General features: G+C 39.6%; 2 protein-coding genes across 3 annotated transcripts in view; one reads left to right on the top strand and one right to left on the bottom strand.

Moving 5' to 3' along the window:
• Window positions 1-17,280: 17,280 nt before the first annotated feature.
• Window positions 17,281-19,721, bottom strand: LOC126253176 (RISC-loading complex subunit tarbp2-like). The gene has a single exon (XM_049954336.1). The coding sequence runs from the start codon at window positions 19,288-19,290 to the stop codon at window positions 18,334-18,336; it is 957 nt and encodes a 318-aa protein (XP_049810293.1). The 5' UTR covers window positions 19,291-19,721; the 3' UTR covers window positions 17,281-18,333.
• A 354-nt stretch (window positions 19,722-20,075) lies between these two features.
• Window positions 20,076-24,559, top strand: part of LOC126253175 (glycerol-3-phosphate phosphatase) — a 72,103-nt gene continuing 67,619 nt past the window's right edge. For both annotated transcript variants that reach the window (XM_049954335.1, XM_049954334.1), the window contains exons 1-2: window positions 20,076-20,230; window positions 20,310-20,470. In XM_049954335.1, the coding sequence (XP_049810292.1) occupies window positions 20,104-20,230; window positions 20,310-20,470 (288 nt within the window). In that variant the 5' untranslated portion in view covers window positions 20,076-20,103. The remainder of the gene's footprint in view (window positions 20,231-20,309; window positions 20,471-24,559) is intronic.

Below are 24,559 nucleotides of genomic sequence, written 5' to 3'. Positions count from 1 at the left end.
TTTGTGTTTCTTTCCTTTTGTCCCTTTTTTTTTTTTTTTTTTTGTTTACAGACACTATTTAGCAAAGAAAATGTAGGTCATGAACTGGTAATGATGCAGTTCGGAAGCTTATACTCATTTACTTGTGACAAATTATGGTAGGATTTTGTTGTACTGTACTTTGCAGTAAACCAGTGGAGAAAGTGAGACCGGCAAATAAAATAATAAATCTTACTTTACTCTGAACACACAGTTGTGTAATGCAATGAAAAAATACTGCCTGCCAGGCACAAGACTCGAACCCTGAGCTCCATCCACTAAAGTCATGCATATGATCCCAACTGACATGAATACTTGACTTGGGATGGGATGATCAGCTGCAACAGACCGATTGACTCGATTGATGCATGCATGGTGACATACATCATCTGGTGCCACGTCACATGTTCAACGTTTGTGATCCACTTTCGGGATATTCCCCAACATTTGCGACCCCATGTGTTTTACTTTAAATTACTTCTCTCAGTACTGTCAATGTTGCCTTTGAAGTTTTTAAACATTAATAAGAATTACACTGTATTTAGATTTTGTTAGATCCATTGAACCAAAAACTGTGTTGATTGGTTGGAAAAAAGCAGAGGTCACATCCATCTACAAGAATGGCAGCAGAAATGATCAACAACATGACTGTCCAGTCTCCCTGACATCCGTTTGTTGTAAAATCTTACAACACATTGTGACTTCAACTATAACGAGGTATCTAGTTTAGAATGACCACTTGGATTCTGAAACTGGAAATTCATGGTAAGTTCCTAAGGGACCAAACTGCTGAGGTCATTGGTCGCTAGGCATGCACACTACTTAATGTAACTTAAACTAAATTACACTAAGGACAACACACACATCCATGCTCAAGGGAGGACTCGAACCTCTGACAGGGGGAGTCGCACGAACCGTAGCAAAGCACCTCAGACCGCGCGGCAGGATTCTGAAAAATTGTTCACGTGAAACCATACTCTCTTTTTAAAATGACATTACGAAAACCATGTATCAAGGCAATTGAGTAGGTGTAGTATATTTTACTCAGTACCACAGCAACAGTTAGTAACAGGACTATGATCACAGGGTGTTTCAAATGTTTGCAGCCGGAGTGAGGAATATTATCCTGGATGGAAAGTCATCGACAGACGTAGAAGTATCTTCAGCTGTGACCCAGGGAAATATATTGGGACCTTTGCTCTCCATATTGTATATGAATGACCTGACACACAATATAGGTAGTGGTATGTGATCTGAGCTTTCCTAGCATTCATGCTGCTTCCACAGTTCTTGGGTGTACAGCCGTATCCAGTCATCGAAGGTCCCAATATTTTGGCGAGTGGTGTTGTCATTAGATGGTGTTGGTGGCATGATGTGTCTTCTGCATGCTGGCAGTATTTATGCCTGTTGATCCAGAACCTGGGTCTCACCAGCGCCATTTGCTGCCCATTGTTGGTGAGGAAAGCAGGTGGCATGCGGCTGCGGTGGTGGGACGGAGAATCTCAGTTGGCTTCTGCCTACTGACTCCGTTGCATCTCACATCCAGTCACGTTCTGCTTTGATGGAGCTTAGTCCTGTCTCCCATGCCTTGCTCAATTTGAAGGCCATGTCATTGTTGGTTAAATTATGAGTCACATGGATTTCAATTGCTTTTTTTGAAAATGGGAGTCCCAATGTTTATTTGTGGTAGCCAAGGCTTTCGTTTGCTGGTAATTGATTTTGTGTCCATTTTAAATACAGTGATCTGCTATTGCAGATTTGATGTGCTGAGGTAAATGGGCGTGCTGCTCATGTTCTGTACACTGATCTTTGATTGTGTGGATCATTTGTCCAATACATGTTTTATTACATTCACATGGAACTTGGTACACCCCCACTTTTTTTGGCACCCGTGCTATCTTTCACTGTCCCTAATAAAGCGTGTATTTTGGCTGGTGGGTAGAAAACTGACATTTGGTGTTTTCAAAGTAGTCTGCCAATTTTTGACAATACATTGCCAGAAAACGGTATGAAAGTGCTCTTCCTATTGTCTTCTTCCATGTTTTCAGCCCCTGTGTCATTGTTGGGGGTCTTGCATCACAGGACATCTGAATCTGTCGGTTGCTGTATCAATTCTTGTGGAGGATGGATGACAGCTGTTGTAGCTCTGCCATCAGACATTGTTCATTCAAAATGTATTTGAGTGTTGAGCACACTGTTCTTCTGTGAGGAATGGTGGCAACTGGAGACACAGAGACATGAATCTGTATCCATTGGCTTGTGGTATGCACTATGGGCATGCAAACCATCGGCCCAATGCTGAACTAGAGCATTGAGAAAAGGAAGTTTGCCATCTTCTTCTATGTCCATGGGAAAATGCTTGTTTTCAGGGATGGAACTCGGACATTCTAAGAATTTCTGTTGTTTTTTGGGTCCATATGGTGAGTGCTGTTGACATACCGAAAGAAACTAACAGGTTTTAATTTGGCAGTTTCCAGTGCTCTGTCCTTGAAGTACTCTCTGGACAAATTTGATACACCTGGCAAGAGGGGGCTACCCATGGCTACACCATCTGGCTGCTGATCACATTGTCCATTGAAAATAAAATAAGTCAGTGTCAGAACATACCTATAAAGCTGTATCAGTTCAGGGCTGAACTTCTCATTGAGTATTTTATGGAATCTTCCGAGGGGGATTGAGTGAAAAGTAGGGGGCTACCCATGGCTACACCATCTGGCTGCTGATCACATTGTCCATTGAAAATAAAATAAGTCAGTGTCAGAACATACCTATAAAGCTGTATCAGTTCAGGGCTGAACTTCTCATTGAGTATTTTATGGAATCTTCCGAGGGGGATTGAGTGAAAAGTTAGCCAACATCAAAGCTAACCATAATGTTGGACTCTCACAACCTTAGCTCCTTCAGCTGACCAATGATATCACTCAAGTTTCAAGTGTAATGTGTAGACTTGCCAACATCTACATCTACATGACTGCTCTGCAATTCACATTTAAGTGCTTGGCAGAGGGTTCGTTGAATCACAATCATACTATCTCTCTACCATTCCACTCCCAAACAGCGTGCGGGAAAAATGAACACCTAAACGTCTCTGTTCGAGCTCTGATTTCTCTTATTTTATTTTGATGATCATTCCTACCTATGTAGGTTGGGCTCAACAAAATATTTTCGCATTCGGAAGAGAAAGTTGCTGACTGAAATTTCGTAAATAGATCTCGCCGTGACAAAAAACATCTTTGCTGTAATGACTTCCATCCCAATTCGCGTATCATATCTGCCACACTCTCTCCCCTACTACGTGATAATACAAAACGAGCTGCCCTTTTTTGCACCCTTTCGATGTCCTCCGTCAATTCCACCTGGTAAGGATCCCACACCGCGATGCGATATTCTAACAGAGGACGAACAAGTGTAATGTAAGCTGTCTCTTTAATGGACTTGTTGCATCTTCTAAGTGTCCTGTCAATGAAACGCAACCTTTGGCTCGCCTTCCCCACAATATTATCTATGTGGTCTTTCCAACTGAAGTTGTTCGTAATTTTAACACCCAGGTACTTAGTTGAATTGACAGCCTTGAGAATTGTACTATTTATCGAGTAATCGAATTCCAACAGATTTCTTTTGGAACTCATATGGATCACCTCACACTTTTTGTTATTTAGCGTCAACTGCCACCTGCCACACCATACAGAAATCTTTTCTAAATCGCTTTGCAACTGATACTGGTCTTCGGATGACCTTACTAGACGGTAAATTACAGCATCATCTGCGAACAACCTAAGAGAACTGCTCAGATTGTCACTCAGGTCATTTGTATAGATCAGGAACGGCAGAGGTCCCAGGACGCTTCCCTGGGGAACACCTGATATCACTTCAGTTTTACTCGATGATTTGCCATCTATTACTACAAACTGCGACCTTCCTGACAGGAAATCACGAATCCAGTCGCACAACTGAGACGATACCCCATAGGCCCGCAGCTTGATTAGAAGTCGCTTGTGAGGAACGGTGTCAAAAGCTTTCTGGAAATCTAGAAATATGGAATCAACTTGAGATCCCTTGTCGATAGCGGCCATTACTTTGTGCGAATAAAGAGCTAGCTGCGTTGCACAAGAACGATGTTTTCTGAAACCATGCTGGTTACGTATCAATAGATTGTTCCCTTCAAGGTGATTCATAATGTTTGAATACAGTATATGCTCCAAAACCCTACTGCAAACCGACGTCAATGATATAGGTCTGTAGTTCAATGGATTACTCCTACTACCCTTCTTAAACACTGGTGCGACCTGCGCAATTTTCCAATCTGTAGGTACAGATCTATCGGTGAGCGAGCGGTTGTATATGAGTGCTAAGTAGGGAGCTATTGTATCAGCATAATCTGAAAGGAACCTAATCGGTATACAATCTGGACCTGAAGACTTGCCCGTATCAAGCGATTTGAGTTGCTTTGCAACCCCTAAGGTATCTACTTCTAAGAAACTCATGCTAGCAGCTGTTCGTGTTTCAAATTCTGGAATATTTCATTCATCTTCCCTGGTGAAGGAATTTCGGAAAACTGCGTTCAATAACTCCGCTTTAGCGGCACAGTCGTCGGTAACAGTACCATTGGCACTGCGCAGCGAAGGTATTGACTGCGTCTTGCCGCTTGTGTACTTTACATACGACCAGAATTTCTTTGGATTTTCTACCAAATTTCGAGACAATGTTTCATTGTGGAACCTATTAAAGGCATCTCGCATTGAAGTCCGTGCCAAATTTCACGCGTCTGTAAATTTTAGCCAATCTTCAGGATTTCGCGTTCTTCTGAACTCCGCATGCTTTTTCCGTTGCCTCTGCAACAGAGTTTGGACCTGTTTTGTGTACCACAGGCGATCAGTTCCATCTCTTACCAATTTATGAGGTACGAATCTCTCAATTGCTGTTGCTACTATATCTTTGAATTTGAGCCACATCTCGTCTACATTTGCATAGTCAGTTCGGAAGGAATGGAGATTGTGTCTTAGGAAGGCTTCTAGTGACACTTTATCCGCTTTTGTAAATAAAATTATTTTGCGTTTGTTTCTGGTGGATTTGGGAGAAACGGTATTGAGCCTAGCTACAACGACCTTGTGATCACTAATCCCTATATCAGTCATGATGCTCTCTATCAGCTCTGGATTGTTTGTGGCTAAGAGGTCAAGTGTGTTTTTGCAACCATTTACAATTCACGTGGGTTTGTGGACTAACTGCTCAAAATAATTTTCGGAGAAAGCATTTAGGACAATCTCGGAAGATGTTTTCTGCCTACCACCGGTTTTGAACAAGTATTTTTACCAACATATCGAGGGAAGGTTGAAGTCCCCACCAACTATAACCGTATGAGTGGGGTATTTATTTGTTACGAGACTCAAATTTTCTCTGAACTGTTACGCAACTATATCATCGGAGTCTGGGGGTCGGTAGAAGGAGCCAATTATTAACTTAGTTCGGCTGTTAAGTATAACCTCCACCCATACCAATTCGCACGGAGTATCTACTTCGACTTCACTACAAGATAAACCACTACTGACAGACACAAACACTCCACCACCAATTCTGCCTAATCTATCTTTCCTGAACACCGTCTGAGACTTCGTAAAAATTTCTGCAGAACTTATTTCAGGCTTTATCCAGCTTTCTGTACCTATAACGATTTACAGAAGTGCACTGATGAAGTGATTTGGTGAAATCATCATTGAATGCCCTGTTCTTTAACAGAATGCAGGTGGTTTTCTGCACTTTCTTAGTTTGATCTGTTGCTGCTGCAAGTTGCTAAGGGCAATACCACACTACTCCTTCAAAGTAAGGACTATGAGAAGAAAATGTTAGAAATACTGGATTAGCCAGCACACTGGAAAACAGCAGATCCACCCAAGAAAGTGCAGCAAAGCACCTCCTCTCTGTTAAAGAATGGGGCACTCAGTAACATCATTGCCAAAGCACTTCGCCAATGAACTGCTGTACCACATAACCTGTATGGCCTGTCAAAGACCCAAAAGAGGCATTTGACCACAAGTGGGCAAAATTGGAGCACCAATATATCCCCTGGCAAAGTATCTGGGTTATCTGTTGGACCACCATGCTGGCAAGAGTACACATCACATATGAAACTCAGGTGATTACCTAAGACTGCAGGAGTCTGACATCACACAGCTCTGATGTCGCCTCACTTTTCATTCAAGTTCCCTTGGCAGACTCCATAAAACTAATTAACAAGAAGTTCACCCTTAACCTCACACAGCTTTGTAGAAATGATCTGACACTGACCTATTTTATTTTTAATGGACATTACTATGAATGGACTACTGGTGTAATCGTTGATAACCCCCTCTTGTCAATTGCAGCAAATTTGTTCATGTAGTACTTCGAGGACAGAGCACTGGTAACCACCAAACTAACACCTGTGTGTTTCTTTTGGTATGTCACTGACATGTTTGTCATCTGTTCACATGGACCCAAAAAACTACAGAATTTCTTAGAACCATCTGAATTCCATCCATGAAAACATCCATTTTACCATGAAAATTAAAAAAAAAAAAAAGTCAAACTTTCTTTTCTCGGCATCCTCGACAGCTTGCTTGCCCACAGTGTATACTGCAAACCAATGTGTATGGATTTATATGTCCATGCCTCCATCCCTCCAGAAGAGCAGCATAGTCAACACTCTAGTACACAAAGCATGCCGCATTTCTGACAAACAAAGGCAGAGCTGAACCACCTGGAATCCGTCTTCCATGAGAATGGGTACAGCAGTGAACAGATTCAGATGGCCTTGCAATGCAAAAGCCCCAAGAAGGACAAAGAGATCAAAAACACAGGACAATAAGAAGACTGCTTTCATCTGTTTGCTGGCAATGTACTGTCAAAAATTAGCAGACTACTGCAAAAACACTAATTTTCCACCTACCATCGAAAACTGAGCTTTAGAAGGGAAATTGAGACTACCTCAGTCTCAAAAATGCGGGGTTGTATCAAATTCCGTGTGAATGTGTGAAAAACTTATGTTGGACAAACGATCCACACAGTCAAAGATCGATGTAAAGAACACAATCACCACACCCACTTACTGCAGCCCATCAAGTCTGCAATAGCCGAACACTACACTGAATATAGGCATAAAATGAATTACTGGCAAATAAAAGTCATGGCTACCACCAATAAATTTTGGGACTCCATTTTCAAAGAAGCGATTGAAATCCAAGTGACAGGTAATTTAATCAACAGGGGCTAGGGCTTCCAACTGAGCAAGGCATGGGAGGCAATACTACACCAGAGAACCTTGGAAGCAATATTGATAGTAACCTCAGACTTTATGCATATGGTGCAGTTACTAGAAACTAAGTACTATCAGTAAAAAAAAAACTTTATAGATATCTACTTAAATCATGATAATATTTCAAAATGGGGCAAAGATTGGAAATTTCCTTTGAATGTACAAAATTTTTAACCTGGGCACTTCACAAAACAGAATGGTAGTTTCCTGTGATTAAAATGTGTCACAACTGGAATCAGACAATTCATACAAAAACCTGCATTATAAAATACAGTTGGGTTATGAAACACAATGATCACACAGGCTGTCGTAAGTAAAGCAAGTATCAAAACATTGGTTCACGGTAGGAAATAGAAAAAGCTGCCACTCAAAAAATGAGGCTGCGTACAAAACAGTTACCGTAGTGTCCCGTTAATCTAAACTAATTGGGACCGGACCTTGTTCAGATTACCGATTTGTTCAGATTAGCCGGAATTATGGTGACAAGTTTCTAGAATAAAGTATACCAAGCAGATAAGTAGGTACACCATGGTAACAAATGGGAACAAGTATGGGAACAATGGCTCACTCTCCCTCCCTGCCCTCTTTAGTGCCTGAGGTAAGTGCACTGCCAGTCGGCTCGCACAGTGCTTGGTTATGTTAGTTTTCGATTGCTGGCACGCCTAACAGTTGTACTGTATTCGTTCGCGTGTAGTGGTGTACGTATTTTCATCATGAGTAAATGAAACATACAACGTTAACTCTCAAAGAAAAACTGAATGCTTTGAAGCAGATAGACAATGGTGAGAATGTATCTAAACTGGCAATGGAACTGGGTGTTGGTAAAGTAACCATTTGTGATTGGAAGAAGGACCAAGTGAAGCTTGAACAGTTCTGTGCAACATCTTCGGGAAAGACACTCAAAATTCGGCACTTTGAAAAAGTCCCGTTCGATAAAGAAGATGAAGCTCTTTTCCTTTGGTTTACACAGGAAAGAGAAAGGGGAACTCCTTGGAGTGGAGCACTGGTTCAGGAGAAGGCCATTTACCTGAACAAGTTAATGAATGGTGATGAATCTCTTAGTGCGAGTATGGGTTGGTTGGACAGATTCATAAAACATCATGGAATCCATCAGCTAACAATTACTGGAGAGAAGCTTTCTTCTGACCATGATGCAGCAAAGGAGTACTTGGGTGAGTTTGAAAAAATGATAAGAGAGGGAAAGTATTCTCCCCAACAAATTTATAACGCTGTCGAGACTGGCCTTAATTTTTGGGCATTGCCAACAAAAAGCCTGGCATCAAAAGCAGAAGACCATGCTCCTGGTTTTAAAATGTGCAAAGATTGTGTGACTTTATTAGTGTGCAGCAATGCTGCTAGTAATCACAAGCTGCCTTTAATGCTGATTGGCAAATCTGCTAGGCCCAGAGCTTTTAAAAACTGCAACATGAAGTCCCTGCCCATATATTATCGCAACCAGAAAAAAAGCATGGACGGGTGATAAGCTGTTCAAAGAATTGTTTCATGGCCAGTTTGTCCCCTCTGTTCGATGGTTTTCTAAGGAACATCATTTGTCTCCCCGTGCAATCCTTTTGGTTGATAAAGCGCCATCTCACCCCAACACTGAGGAATTATGTGACGGAGAAATTGTGGTGAAGTTTTTGGCGCCAAATGTTACATCACTTCTACAGCCAATGGACCAGAGCTTACTGCAAACATTAAAATTGATTTACAGAAAACAATTTTTAAGAATGCTGATCCAAGATGATACCATTCCTTTAGTGGACAAAATAAAATAGACCAATGTGAAGGATGTTGTTTATTGGGCTGCTGAGGCATGAAAAAATATTTCACAAAATACTCTGAGAAAATGGTGGAGAAAACTGTGGACATCTCTTGAATTTCAGGACAACCTAGTTGAAAATGAAGAGGAAAATCTACTACAAATGATACAGACAATCCCTGGATGTGAAGGAGACGTAGACGAGTGGATGGCAGCGGATGAGACTTGTGTGGAGAGCCTTACTGACGTTAATTTAGTTGCTGCTGTGCCTCAAGACCAGGAAGAAGTGGACTGCTGTGATGGAAGTGACAATGAACTTGAAAGGGACAAAGGAGAGCTCGTACCACACAGTGACGCAGCAGAAGCCCTTCACCTCGCGCTATGTTATTTGGAGCAACAGCCCACTGCTACACCTGCTGATTTGATGTTTATGAGATGATGCCACAACTAGGAATCAATAACAGACTCTCTTCATTACGTCAAAAAACAATGACTGAGTTTTTGTCATCTATAAAGCAGCGATAAAATGTCCGCTGTATTTTAGTAAGTTTGACATCTTTTATTTCATTGTTATGCATTGTTTAAACCTAATGTTTTCTTGCCAATTTTTCTAATACATGTTAACTCTACTGCGTAAATTAAAATACTGTGTATGTACAGCACTTTACCGCACAGTTTTTTGTACTTATACTAACATTTTTCATGTTCGGATAAACAGAACGTTCAGATTAGTGGGACTCTGTTGTATAATACTGTTCATATACAAACACCAAAAAAGTTTTACATCACCTTGGTTCCAAAAGTTCCAGAACCTGTAGAGAAAATTGGAATGTGTGAAAAACTTGTATTGGACAAATGATCCACACAATCATAGATCGCTGTACATTTCTGCCCTTTTTATTGCTCATGAAAACAACACATTGCATGTTGTACCATCATACAGCGAGATCTTCAGAGGTGGTGGTCCAGATTGCTGTACACACATACACACCGGTACCTCTAATACCAAGTAACACGTCCTCTTGCATTGATGCATGCCCGTATTTGTCATAGCATACTATCCACAAGTTCATCAAGGCACTGTTGGCCAAGATTGTCCCACTCCTCAATAGCGCTTCGGCTTAGATCCCTCAGAGTGGTGGATGGGTCACGTCATCCATAAACCCCAATTTTCAATCTATCCCAGGCATGTTCGATAGGGTTCATGTCTGGAGAACCTGCTGGCCACTCTAGTTGAGCGATGTCATTATCCTGAAGGAAGTCATTCACAAGATGTGCACAATGGGGGCGCAAATTGTCATTTTTTTATGCCTCGCCAATATGCTACCTATATGATAGCACTATCAGTTGGAGGATGGCATTCACATATTATACAGCCATTACGGTGCCTTCCATGGCCACCAGCGGCGAACGTCGGCCCCATATAATGCCATGCCAAAACAGCAGTGAACCTCCACCTTGCTGCACATGATGGATAGTGTGTCTACGGCATTCAGCCTTATCAGGTTGCCTCCAAACACGTCTACAACGATTGTCTGGTTGAAGAAATATGAGAAGAGAACATGATGCCAGTCCTGAGCGGTCCATTCGGCATGTTGTTGGGCCCATCTGTACTGCACTGCACAGTGTCATGGTTGCAAAGATGGACCTCGCCCTGGACGCCAGGAGTGAAGTTGTGCATCATGCAGCCTATTGCGCACAGTTTGTGTCGTAACATGAGGTCCTGTGACTGCACAAAAAGCATTAGCCAACATGGTGGCATTGCTGTCAGGGTTCATCCGAGCCATAATACGTAGGTAGTGGCCGTCCACTGCAGTAGTAGCCCTTGGGAGGCCTGAGCGAGGTGTGTCATCGACAGATCCTGTCTCTCTCTATCTCGTCTATGTCCGAACAACATGGGTTTGGATCATTCCAAGATACCTGGACACTTCCCTTCTTGAGAGCACTTCCTGGCACAAAGTAACAATGCAGATGCAATCAAACTGTGATATTGACTGTCAAGGCATTGCTGGTGTACATCCTTCCTGGTGTACTGGAACTGATTGGCTGTCAGACCCCCTCCATCTAACAGGCACTGCTCATGCATGGTTGTTTACATCTTTGGGCAAGTTTAGTGACATCTCTGAACAGTCAAAGGGAGTGTGTTTGTGATATAATATCCTCAATCAACATCTGTCTTCAGGAGTTCTGGGAATCGGGGTGATTGCAAAACTTTTTTTGATGTGTGTATGTGAGACAAACAGGAGAAAAAGGGGATATTGAATGTGTACGAAAACAGCGGCACAAATTGTCAAGGTCTGTTTGACTCACAAGATAGCATAATGGAAATGCTGAAAAAAGGAACTGGCTGTCACCTGAAGAACAGCATCTCTTATCAAGCGAAAGGCTACTTACAAAGTTACAATAACAAGTATTAAGTGAAGCCTCAAGGAATATATACTATCTGATCAAAAGTATCTGGACATTGCTGTGTGATTTGGAATTGACACTAGATGTCATGAAAGGTGAATCCGCCAATAAAAAAGGTGGTGGTAAGTATTGTGTTGTCAGGGCAGAAGTGCTAAAAGCAGAATGGTTTGGTCAGGAGAGCTCAGTGACTTTGAATATGGACTAGTCGCTGGGCTTCATCTGAATGACAAATAATCAGGGTCATTTCTATTGTTATAAACCTGCCTAAATCAACTATTGGTGATTTGATTGTGAAGTGTAGTGCAAAGGAAAAACCGCAGCTAAACGAAGACCAGGCAGAATTCATATACTGAGAAACAGTGACCATGGTGCATTACAGAGCATGTCTGTAATAAATCGCATCAAAACAGTAGAAGGTATTACTCGAGTGCTACCAGCAGTCCAGTTAGCATAATGACTGTGCATAAAGAGTTGAAAAAGAATGGGATGCAAGGACGAAGCACCTCCTCAGAAGCCACAAATTTCTGCAGCCACTGCTATGTGACACACTGAAGAGTGAATGAATGGAAACGGGTGATTTTGAATGATGAATAACACAATACCCTGTGGGAATCTGGTGGAAGGATTTGGATTTGGTAAAGGCCTGGATAACTAATCTGCCATCATGTTTAGTATCAACCAGTTAAGTAAAGCAAAGGTGGTGTTAAGGTATGTGGGTGTTCTTTGTGGTTAGGGTGATTGTGCTTAAGAGAGATATTTAAGCAGACATTTTTCTCACTCTCCATACATGAATGGAATGAGATGAAGCCATAACGTGTCGTAGAATGCTTAGTACCCTCAGCCATGTGCTCCATAGTGGTTCATAGAATATGTATAAATGTATGTAATTGTAATTTAGCAGTTCTCTCATGATTACAAACACAAACAATTGCCAGAGGTGAAAGAAAATCTCTGAGGACAATATGGAGACTCAATGTCAAATTTTTAGGTTTGTAGTCTAGCACTTACCCAATGAGCTACCAAGCCACAGCACAGATGTTTATGAAATGCCATGTTTTCAGAGTGCTCTTGTTTGTAGCACTTTATATATAAAAAAAATAGAAAAGCGGCAACTGTTCAAAGGTAATTAACCAGACGGACTGACAGAAGAATAGTGTCATTTACGAACAAGCTATCTGTCCTTTACTGTGCCCTCCTAGGTACTTCCTTGAACACAGGATGTATTTCTTTAGCACAGGTATGTCAGCAATATTCTTCTCAGCAAACTTAATCACAGTAAACTTCCCTTTTCCATGAATTTAAGTTCCTTCATGTGTGTTTTGAAATGAGTAATATTCTATTGCCACATGGACACTATCCTATTCACGAGACAATGTGGGTTAATTTTTGTCTTTCAAACATTCACTATTGGTGTCATAAAAACGAACAGGACAACTAGTGACTTGTGTGTGCAAAATCCACCAACGCATCATATTTTTGAGGGAGAGGGAGAGAGGGGGGGGGGGGGGGGGCAGTCCTGGGGCAACATAGCTACATGTGGGTATATTATTGTTATTGTTATTATTATTATTATTTTAACTCTGAGGGAAAACATCAGTTAACAACTTGGTTTAATATGTTCAGTAATGATAACGACTTCAGCTGTATGTGTAGCTTATATTTACACTACAGCATTTGACAAGTTTCATGTGGTTGACACAAGAATAACACAGTTGTGAGCAACCCTTTACACCTACAGTGCAGCAATTATTACAAATTAGTTACAGTGGAGACACTTTCTGTAGGTGATATCTAACAATTGGTCTCTCTCTCTCTCTCTCTCTCTCTCACACACACACACACACACACACACACACACACACACACACCACGAAAACTGATACAGCCTAATATAGTTAACATTTAATCATTAAGAACAAGGCAATATAGACATTATGATTTCACTTTTTGTATACTATGATGAATGTTATGGTTGCTGTACCTAGGTACCTGAAACTGGCGAAATGTACACAAACTGGTCATAAATAAATACAAGCTAATAGATACAGCTAAAGGTATTATCATTACTGCACATAAACATAGCACCTGTTGTACCAATACCCACCAGAAGATGGATGAACATAAATAGGGCCAGTATTTTTTATGTGCCTGTAAACTACTCAATTATATGGTGTGATGTTTACCTTTACTCATTCCATTGTGTTCCACCCAGGTTTTTCTGGTACATACTCATAACTGTATAATTACTAGAATATAGGATGGCTAGCTTGTACTTATCATCACTATGCAAAATTATTAGTGCTGCCCATAAAACTGAATAGAAAATGATAATCCTAGCTTTTGGAACATATATGTTACTTCTTCAGGGATGAAAAATGCATCAGTTGCAGTAGGTGGAAGTGGGGCAGAGAGGACGATACAGGTACACCAAAGACCGATTTGTGTAAATTGTGTTTATTCAATTGTAAACCTCTTTCACAATAAACTTTTGACCACAAGAAATGGCTACATACAGCTATCAGAGAAGAGGTGTGTGTGTGTGTGTGTGTCAAATGTTCACTTTATAGGAGGTATTTTTGTTCTGTGAACCAGTGTATGTAAATAACTATTTAAAATATTAAATACTGAGGTCAGAGGTCATTCCAACTGATGACCATAAAATGATAATGGTTTACTGACTTTTAAGACTGACATACCTGCTCACTGCGGTGACAAACTTCATTTGTAACACAAAATGTCTATTAAAAACCAACTTTATAAGTATTTCAATTTGATTTGAAACTAAATAAACTGTTTGATTGGGCTTTAATTTAGTGATGCTATGCCACAAATAAAAGTAAATTTTGACTAATTTCGTCTCCAGTAACTTAATTCTGACTTTGTTAAAGACTGACTACCACTATATTTGGTGATCACGGGGAACAAGAACAGGTGGGAAAAAAACCCTCCTTAGTTGCAAAAACAATAAAAGCCAACATGTCTGCGAGGTAGTCACACATGTTTTATCATGTTTGCTGATGACACATGCATACTAATCCTGGGTCCAAACTCTACCTTACCAGACAGATCAGGTGGTAGCTAAAGAGGCCTATAAGTGGTGTTCAGCAGTTGTCTAAAGCTGGCACAGATGTCACATAATTTTAAACATGCAGAATGGCATACTAGCAGCTATAAACACTAACAGTCACACAACAAATGAAACACGGGTCAAAGAAGGTAAAAAGTTGAGAAGGGGACAACACATACATAAGCTAATTAAAGGTTCTGTTGAAAGTGTTTTGTCTGTGGAAGTATCATCTCCCCTTGCACTGACCTAAAGAAAAGATTGTTGGCTTATTCTGAATATTATCATACCCTCCCATCTGTGGAATTATTTTTTGAAGGGCAGTGCACAAAAAGTATTTATTCAGTAAAAGCAAGCGGTAAGAATACTTAAGTCAAGCAGAATATTCAAGACTAATTGTCAGCTTTGATTAGTGACATAATATTTATGGCTGCTGTGATATCTTTCTGTGCATGTTTTCACAGTTTGGTTGTTAGTTGGTGAAGCTGACCTTGTAACAGCCAGGATGTTTAAAATGTTTGTCGCATGTTTCTTTGGTAACTTGTCAAAGCCAAATAGTAGAACTGAACATCCCTCTTTATCAAAATATTGTATAAAGAAGATAACCTGATGTCTTATACAGGCTTCATATGGACATTGGAATTCTTCCATTCACTTTGCAGTACGTTTACTATCTAATGGTTTTTGTTGCTGACAATAAAAAATCAGTTTCAGATTAACTGTGATCTGCACAATCACAATGCAACAAAGCAAAAATTATTTACATGTAAACTGCCTCCTTGAGTTATTTACTCTGGCAGAAAGGTATCAGACAAACTCCCATCTGACAAAAAGAAATAAATTTGGAATCCCAACCAATGCAAAAGTAAATTAAAAAGATACCCCATTAGCCACTCTTATGCATTATCTGATATCTAGATTAAAGAATTGAAATGATCTGTTAGCTACATGGCAAGTAGCAGTGTTCAATGTATAACTGCTCGGTATGTAGTCCTATACTGTAAATAGGATGTTATATTTACGGATGTAGGTAACTATCTCCTTTGCAAGTGATAGTGTAATCAAGTAAGTATTAAGCTTCCAATACGACAGAAATTAAGTTATTTAATATAACTGAGGAACCAGCAGGTTTTCAGCTTTCCTTGTAATTTACAAGGGCATATTTTGTTGCTATGAATATAAATAGCACACCACAGTTATTGCTATTACAGTGTACAAATGGAAACCTTATCAGATTCTACATGTAATTTGTGGCTGAGTTGGCCCCTCTTCTAACTATAATCTATTGTAGATCTCTCAAACAAAAAACCATGCCCAGTTCTTTGCAAAAAGCACCGGTCACAACTGTCTAGAAGCAAGGTAGTCGAAGTGACCCACAAAACTACAGTAAAATGTCCTTGATAACAATTTGCTGTAGAATCTTAGTACATATTCTGAGCTCAAATATAATGAGGTTTCTTGAACAGAATGACGTCGTCCTTGTCAACCAGCATGGATTCAGAAAACATTGATCATGTGAAATCCAACTCACACCTCTCTCACATAACATACTGAAAGCTTTGGATCGAGGCGGTCAGGTAGATGCAGTATTTTTTAATTTCCGTACAGTGTTTGACTCAGTACCATTCCTATATTTACTGTCAAAACTTCAATCATATGCAGTGTCAAGTGAAATTTGTAATTGGATTGAGCGCCTTTTAGTACGGAGGACACAGCATATTACCTTGGATGGAAGCCGTTGTTGATGTAGAAGTAACTTCGGGTGTGCCAAAGGGGCTCTTCCTGACCATGTTTACGTTAATGACCTGGCGGATAATATTAATGGTAACCTCAGAGTTTTTGCAAATGATGCAGTTATCTATAATGAAGCACTGTCATGAAAAACTTGCATAAATATTCAGTCAGTTGATAAGATTTCAAAGTGGTACAAAGATTGGCAACTTGGTTTAAATTTTCGGAAATGTAGAATTGTCCATTTCACAAAATGAAAAAAAATGTAGCATCCTATGACTATAATATCAATGGGTCACTGTTGGAATCAGCTACCTCTTACAAATACCTTGCTATAACACTTGGAAGGGATATGAAGTGAAATGATCACAGATTCAGTTGTACATAAAGTGGGTGGTACGCCCCAGTTTATTGATAGAATACTGGGGAAGTGAATTCAGTCTACACAGAAGATTGCTTACAAATCACCTGTGTAACCGATTCTAGATTACTGCTCAAATGTGAGACCTGTATGAAATGGGACTAACAGGGGATATTGAACGTATACAGAGAAGGGCAACACAAATTATCACAGGTTTGTTTGATCCATGACACTGTGTTACAGAGGTACTGATGGATCTGAACTAGCAGACTCTTGAAGTTACACAGAAACTGTCCCAAAAGAGGCTATTAACGTTTCAAGAACAGGCTTTAAATGGCAACTCTAGAAATATACTACAGCCCCTTACGTATCGCTCACATGGGGATTGTGAGGATAAGACCAGAATAGTTACTGCATGCATAGAGGCATTCAATCAATCATTCTTCCTGCACTCCTTATGTAGATGGAACAGGAAGAAACCCTAATAACTGGTACAGCGGGGTGTACCTTCTGCCACGCACCTCACAGAGGCTCGCAGAGCACAGATGTAAATTATGTTCTGCAATTTCCACATTCCTGAAGGTTTTCCTTGATGGTAGCTGTGGAACATGACGATTAAATGAATGTATATTTGACTATGTAGATTGAAATATGAAACTGCCATCTGTTCCCATTTTTACTTTCTTTGCACCTAAACATTATTTAAATGGTCATACTTTTTCAGCCTGCATAAAAGGCTGTGCCTCAACAAATAAAGAAAATATTAATCCTGCTATCCACTAGTATAAATAATATTGATCATTTTAATTTACATAATCTCACAAACATAATTACAAAACTGCTATTGGTGTCCTTGTTCTCTTCATTAGATCACATCATAAAAATGTTCACTTTGAATCTGTCACCATACAGGATAGTGTGGTCTCTGTTCTCCACCAGATACTTCCCTCTCACAATCAGACATCAAAATCTTCTAATAAACTAAATTCCAAAGAAATAAATCACACAAATGAAACAAACAGTTTCAGTGGGCAAACTAATGGAAAAGTGTCATCTATTATACTGAATTGTGCTAAAAACAAAGGCTTACATTTCATTACCTTGTAACTACATAAACTATATATCAGACACAAGTAATTACAGTTTGTGTCCATTTATTTGTAGTATCTGTTAACACTGACAAAGCACCACATACATGTAATGTCTTGTCTTGTCTTTACACAAACACAACTAATATAATTACTTACTGGACCAGAATTCAATAATTAGTTGATGCTACAGGTGAGTGGTGACATTAAAAAAAAAAATGTTTATTCTAGACAGTTTCTATACCATTGCTGAAATTTTATTTAGAAACTTTTAGATAAATCTGGTAGCAAATGATAATCTACTTATTGATGTTGTGGAGCTATTTTTGACTACTGTGAAGAGCCCTTGTCAGTAAACATACACCCCTATATAAGGTTGAATTGTTAATCATCATTTAAATTTGTTTACATTAGTCATGTAAAGTGAGCTAATGATGTAGGTGACCTACAATATTCTTACTGAAATTACAGACAGAAGAAATTAGATACAAATAAATGATGAAGATAAGTATACTTAATTCAATTTTCTTGTTAAAGAGAGGCACAAAGGTGACTGGCCGGAGAACAAACATCATTGGAGGGGCAGATGGCTATTTTTATGAGAACAGTTCACCCAGATCTCCTTCCTGCTGACAGAAGGAGCAGATTCCTTAACAGAGCTGCAGCAGCGTTCTGTGAAGCTTCTTCTGTTGTACGTCCTTTTCCGTACTGAACAAGTGTAATATCCAGCTCCATTTTCAGAACTATAAGGTGTTTCTCCTCTTCACCCTTCTTCTGTATGGATTTCAATGTTGTTGTTGTTTGCAGTTTTGTGTTCAGTTCTTTTGCTATGGCTTCCGTTAATGTTAGTGCACTGCTATCAATTTCAACTCTACCACTCCTAAGCTTTTCTAGAGTCTCACTGCGCAATTCCTTCAGCAAATGTATTACCTCTGGGAGCTTGTAACCGTAACTTTTATTGCTACTAGAATAGTTGCTGGCAAATGGCGATTTCCCGAGAAGATCTAACTTTTTCTGTAACTCTTCTTCCGATATTTGGCGACTACTATTGGTTGCTTCAACTGGTGGAATATCTCCCAGCGACTCCCTCAATTTTTTATACAGCTTTCGAGCTGCGAGCTGTTTGGCTTGCTTTTTCGTTCGGCCTGTTGCGAACTTTTGATTCTTTGAAACGGTACACGACATGGTAAACTGCTTGGCGTGAGCTGGTCCTTCGTCTTTAAGAAGATCAAACTCAGGCGGCGGTAAGTTATGTCCAGCACACAAATCAATTAGCAAGCCAACAGAGTTTTCCTGAGTTTTATCCTTGTACGGTGATTCAACCTCAGCAACATTTACAGCAGGATCTGGTTGGTTGAGTCGTAACAACGCCTTCCTTGCTGCTTCGTGTTTCGCTTCCTTCTTAGATCTACCATCACCGATTGCAGTAATATCCGCAGCTGTAACTTTGTATTTAAATATTGGATCGTGAGTTCCTGTACCATCCACAATAAGTTCGTATTGCGGAGTGTGTCCTCTTCTCATCATTAGCTCTTGTAACACTGACACAGGCGTCTTCTGATTCATTTTGGTCTATTTCAACAAACATTCGCCCTTCACTTTATCTGCAAAGACAAGCGCACTTTTCTTCACACAATTGATAGGGCGCGGCGAGCGGGAGGAAATGCAAGTGGCGCAAATGGGTAAACAACATTGCGGTATGTTTACATGGGAATCCCAAAACCGCCTTTCGTTACTGGTGAAAACACTTCGAAAACCTATTCTGCAAATGCTATGTAGCTGCCAGGTTTTCACTTCTACAATCGATTTTCGCTCCCATGTAAACACGGTTTTTGAAACATCCTTGGGTTTCTGGTTTGCTTGTAGAAGTTTCCGGCTAGTTTGAATGCAGTGACGTTTTATGCGGTGAAGGACAATTGGAAATATTTAACAGAGTTGTCTACCTCTAATCTGTAATTAAATAGAAGTAGTAATTGTGCTGACTAAATTAGAAGCTGGAACAGCTGATTTCCAGACGCCATATTCGAACGCTCTAGCTAAACCATTTCAGGCGAAATACCGTATCCGAAATTCGATTTTTTTTTAATTCCGGGAATTGTGTCACATGAGAAAATGAGAGAACGGCGGTGTTTACCTCACGCAGACTCTTTTTATTTTGTTTCACAATATTATTTTTGGAACGTTTAATTTTTTCTACTACACGACCCTCTCTGTGGAAGTAAAATAGCGTAAAGGCATTTATAAACTGGCGCATTGGTTATATATTAAAACATTATTAAGTTGTCAGAAATATATCCATGTATTGCGCAAAACTATGGCCACTTGTGCGTTAAATGACTGAGCAGTTGTCATTTCTTTCCGCGGAAATTCATTGTTTTCATGACATCAGCCGGCTGTGTTTGCATGGCCAAGGGCACAATGAAAACAATATGTTTGACATCTTTGGGCAAACACGATATAAAAAGCTTTATTAACTCATTTGATACTGTTTTGACAGACTGTGATGGTAAAATCTAAACACGTTTGACAAATCACTATACCATACAGCATTTCGATGACTTCATAACCACAGTCTCGTGTTTCAGGTGTGCTGTGGCTCGGCTCTGAGCTTATACCAGGTGCTAACATCGCTTTGAACACGTTTAGGAACCTAGGGAAAAAAATTTTCTACGTTACAAACAACAGCACAAAGAGTAGAGAGGAGTATATAGATAAGTTTAGAAAGCTAGGCTTCGTAGCATCAGAAGTAAGTTTGTTGTTAAAATTTAAATGTATAGCATGTTCTTACTTTCAGTCTGAAGGTTGGTTTGATATATCTCTCCACATTACTCGATACTACGCAGTTTTGTCCCTCTCGGAATAACTTTGAACTGCTTACTGTATTCATCTCATAGTCCCCTTCAACAACTTTCACACCCTACACCTCTACTGCAATACTAAACTGGCGATCTTTTGTGTCTTTCAGTCAAGTGATGCCAGAAATTTCTTTACTCCACATTTGTATTCAGTACCTCACCTTACTCACAGTGGGTGCTGAGACTAAGAAATATATCAAATCTCAATTTTTTTTATACGAAAATGGTTTATGAAATATGGCTATATAAAATTTTCAAAAACTGGCCCAAACAGCGTGAATGGACTCATTTAAACAGCTCTAGGAGCTGTCCTGATTGAACTGGTGAGCTGGATAAGGTGTAAATCTGCATCATTTTTATGCACTTTCCAGTGATACACACTACACCATAAGTTGTAATAACAAGTGTTTTTTCAAAATACAAATTGAAATTTTAATTTTTCTCGTAAAAACATAATTTTAAATTTTCAAAATATTTTCATAAGTACTTAGTGCTGCTGTAAATCACATGCCAAATATGATTATGAGAACATGATGGGGTCGTGTTAAACACAATTATTCCTGACTCTTGTTTTTAACTATAGCCGCTGTCTGACCAAAACTATCTTTATCCGTTAACTCTCGAGGTGTGGTCTCTCAGACAGCGCCAGAATTTTCGAAGTCGCACTCGTAGGTCGTTCACGTCGGAATGTATTTATACATCAACTACCCTCTTTTAATCACCAAGCCTGCAAATAATTATTATTGTCAGTTGTGTTATTGCCTTATTTGATTTTTGTTTACATGTGTTGTTGACATGTGATGTGGTCTCCTAGACCGCGCCTTGTGAACTACGCGCCTGCTTTCATCAGTTCAGTACAAAATGTGTTTGTGTTATCAAGAATGTGACAGTTTTACACACTCCAAGTTCGATGAAATTTTTAGTCAATGGATGGAGAATGATGTCAATGATAGAACAAGAAGTAGACGAAGAAGACGGTGGTTTTTCAATAGCCAGTGACCACAGTTCTGTTAGCGAACGAGAGGACCTTTCAGCGGAAGAACTTCGGGACAATGGTGATGAGGACCTTTGTTTCTCCAACAATATATGAAGTGCTAGTTACAATTAAATGTGTTCTGTATGGTGTCAAAGAAAGATGTAGATCTCAGTACTGAATAGTAATTTTGCAGTCTTTCTCTGGCTATCGAGTTCAGTTTTTGTATGCAAGTTTAATCCCGGGAAATTAGTTTTGTGCGAAAATTTGCATTCTACAGAGATACCATAATTTTTCAGAAGGTAAAATTCAGTTCTCTAACAGTTAGTTTTGTGTACTATTGAAAAAGCTTCACAGAAGTATGTGATTTTTGCTTAAAAAATACTGTTGGCTGTATTTAGTGCAATAAAGTCAACAAGGAGTATTTAAACAATAGTTATATAGTTGTAACTATAAATCTTATATAACAAATTAAATTTTCAAATGATTTAAGTCTTAAATCTTGGTTTAAAGATAGGGGTCTCAGAGACCACACCTCGTAGTATGTGTTACAGAAAAGTCACCGTGTGAGTTAAGGGTTAACAAAGAGAAAAGTGTAAGTATTGATGTGGTAATTCTGGTCCAAACAGATTAATCAAAATGCACATTCCATTTCTACATATCAGGCTAGTGTATTCAGGCTGAGCAGGTTGATTTCTGCCTGTGCGTGCAGACTGTGAAGAAGTTGAAACAAGCGCAGCCTGCTTCCAGCCATGCACTTACTGTCTGTCTAATGATTCAGAGGCTAAGAGTCTTTGCTGAGTGGATGTGTTCTGTATTTCTTCCTTCTGTGGTTGATAATTAAACTTTAATATTAGTGTTTCTAAGTCATTATAGTGCACCATTGTATTAGCATAAACATTGAACAATTTTTTATCAAATATATTTTAGTGGAACTTTGTATTGAACCCTACAGTTATGGCTAAAGGGATGCAAGGTGAAAGGTTAGGGCCCATGTACCATCATGTGCCCTACCTTATTGACATAAATACCTCTGAAACAGGTAGGCCTTTGGTAATCAAAATTTCAGTTAATTACAACACAGATTGAGAAAGTTATCAGATCTCAATGATACGGCAATAACATCAGGTGGGCCTTGATTAACAAGAGTTTCAGCTAACCCAAATTATGGATAGTTGGGTTGACAGAAGCATCCGATCCCACCCGTCGGCTTTGACCCATGATGTAAGGGTGTTTTCGTGTGGGACGTCATGACGGCGCAGAGTTTGGTTTGTGAGTGTGGCGTGTTTGTAGATGTCGTCGTGTTGTGGTTTGTTGTGCTCTCTGGTGGTATGTTCAGGGTTTTCGTTTGTGTGGTGTAATGGGATCAGTTTGCTTTTGCTCATTATCCAGAATTGTTCGAGTGTCGGTTGTGTTTGTAGTGGAATTCGTTTCAGTGAGTTAATGATTTTGTGTAAAGGTTAATTTAGTGTTGTTCATTGTACATCGTGTGGTAATTCTAGTAAAATTAATCGGTTGTTGTTTTTGTTCAGGAATGTATATGACGGATAAAATTAACAGTGCGCAGGTCAAGGGAGGTGTTCGATCCCAATGTGTGGCTATATATGTTGATATTGGTATCGGGAGATTTTGTTGAGCTATATAGGCCAAGGGAAGTGTTTGATCCTAATTTATGGGATCGGGAGCTGCTGTTGAGCTGTACAGGTCAAGGGAAGTGTCCGATTCCAGATGATATTGTGGTTAGTGGTATTTGGGGAGTTTTGTGATGTCCGTTTTTTTCGTCGTTTTGTGTGGTTTTGTATGGGGGTGGGTGTCTAAATTTGTTTATATTTAGTTTGCCCCCCCCTACCCCCACCCAAAAACACCCCATTTCCCGTGAGTGTCATTAGGCCTTTTGTGTAAAATGTGTGTGTTTGTTTTTCGATGTATTTTTGTCCTCATAATGTGTATGTACCGACTTTATATGCGCCATATTGGAATCGTGGTTTATGGTCATTTCCCCCATATTTGTGACGTCATGGGTCAAAGCAGACGGGCAGGATTGGACGCTTCCGTGTTTCCAATTACCAAATAGAGAACAAATCAAACAATGGAAAATCCAGAATGGACTATAACAATATTCCAATATCAGCGACTGATCATCTCCGCTGTATGTTGAGTACCAAATAGAGAACAGGCAGGTGTTCAATAACAACAGCTTCAGTTAAGTAAAATTGCCAAATACCAACAGGCAGGCCTTTTTTTAGTAACAACTTAAGTTCAGTAAGGCTACCAAATAGAGAACAGGCAGATCTCCAATGACAACAGCTTCAGTTAAGTGCAAGTAACAAGTAAATAACAGGCAAGCCTTCTTTAATAACAGCTTCACCAACAGGTGGTGAAGCAGTATTTTTAATAGTTCATTTACAAGTGAAACTATTAATTGATGGAGTGTCTTAAGTGATTTTTGTATCAGTGTGTTAAACTTGTAGAAAGCACATTGCTGTAAGGGTACAGTGCTGTAATCCGTTGAAGAAATCAAATTAGCCTATTTCATTAGAGATAGAAAAAAATAAGAGAAATATCACAGCATGAATGCCTAATAGTGCCATGATTTGTGATGAATGTGGGAAAGATATAACTCAGGTAAAAATACAAAGCCAATCATTGATAAAGATGCTGAAGATTCTTCAGGTCAAGAGGAATATTCAGTACGAGTCATCGGGTTTGGCCAGTGACTTATGTTAATGGCTGCTGTCATGTCACCTTTTGGTGCATGTACTCTCTCTTTTTTTTTTTCTCCAAACTGGTCTTGATGACACTGATCTGTAACTTAGCTCGAGGTATAGGACAGATTGGAATAGGACAATTTGGTTGTGAGTTGGTGAAGCCAACAAATGTGATATTCAAAATGTTTTGTTGTGGGGAAACAGACAGATCTGTACCTTAGTCCGTTTGAAAAAATTGCCAATAAACATCACATTGTAGTCTCCATATTGTTTACTTTAAGAACTGGGCTAGTCCTGAA

Source organism: Schistocerca nitens, chromosome 4 (genome assembly GCF_023898315.1).
Source record: "Schistocerca nitens isolate TAMUIC-IGC-003100 chromosome 4, iqSchNite1.1, whole genome shotgun sequence".
NCBI lineage: Eukaryota > Metazoa > Arthropoda > Insecta > Orthoptera > Acrididae > Schistocerca > Schistocerca nitens.
This window is presented reverse-complemented; position numbering and strand designations above follow the sequence as displayed.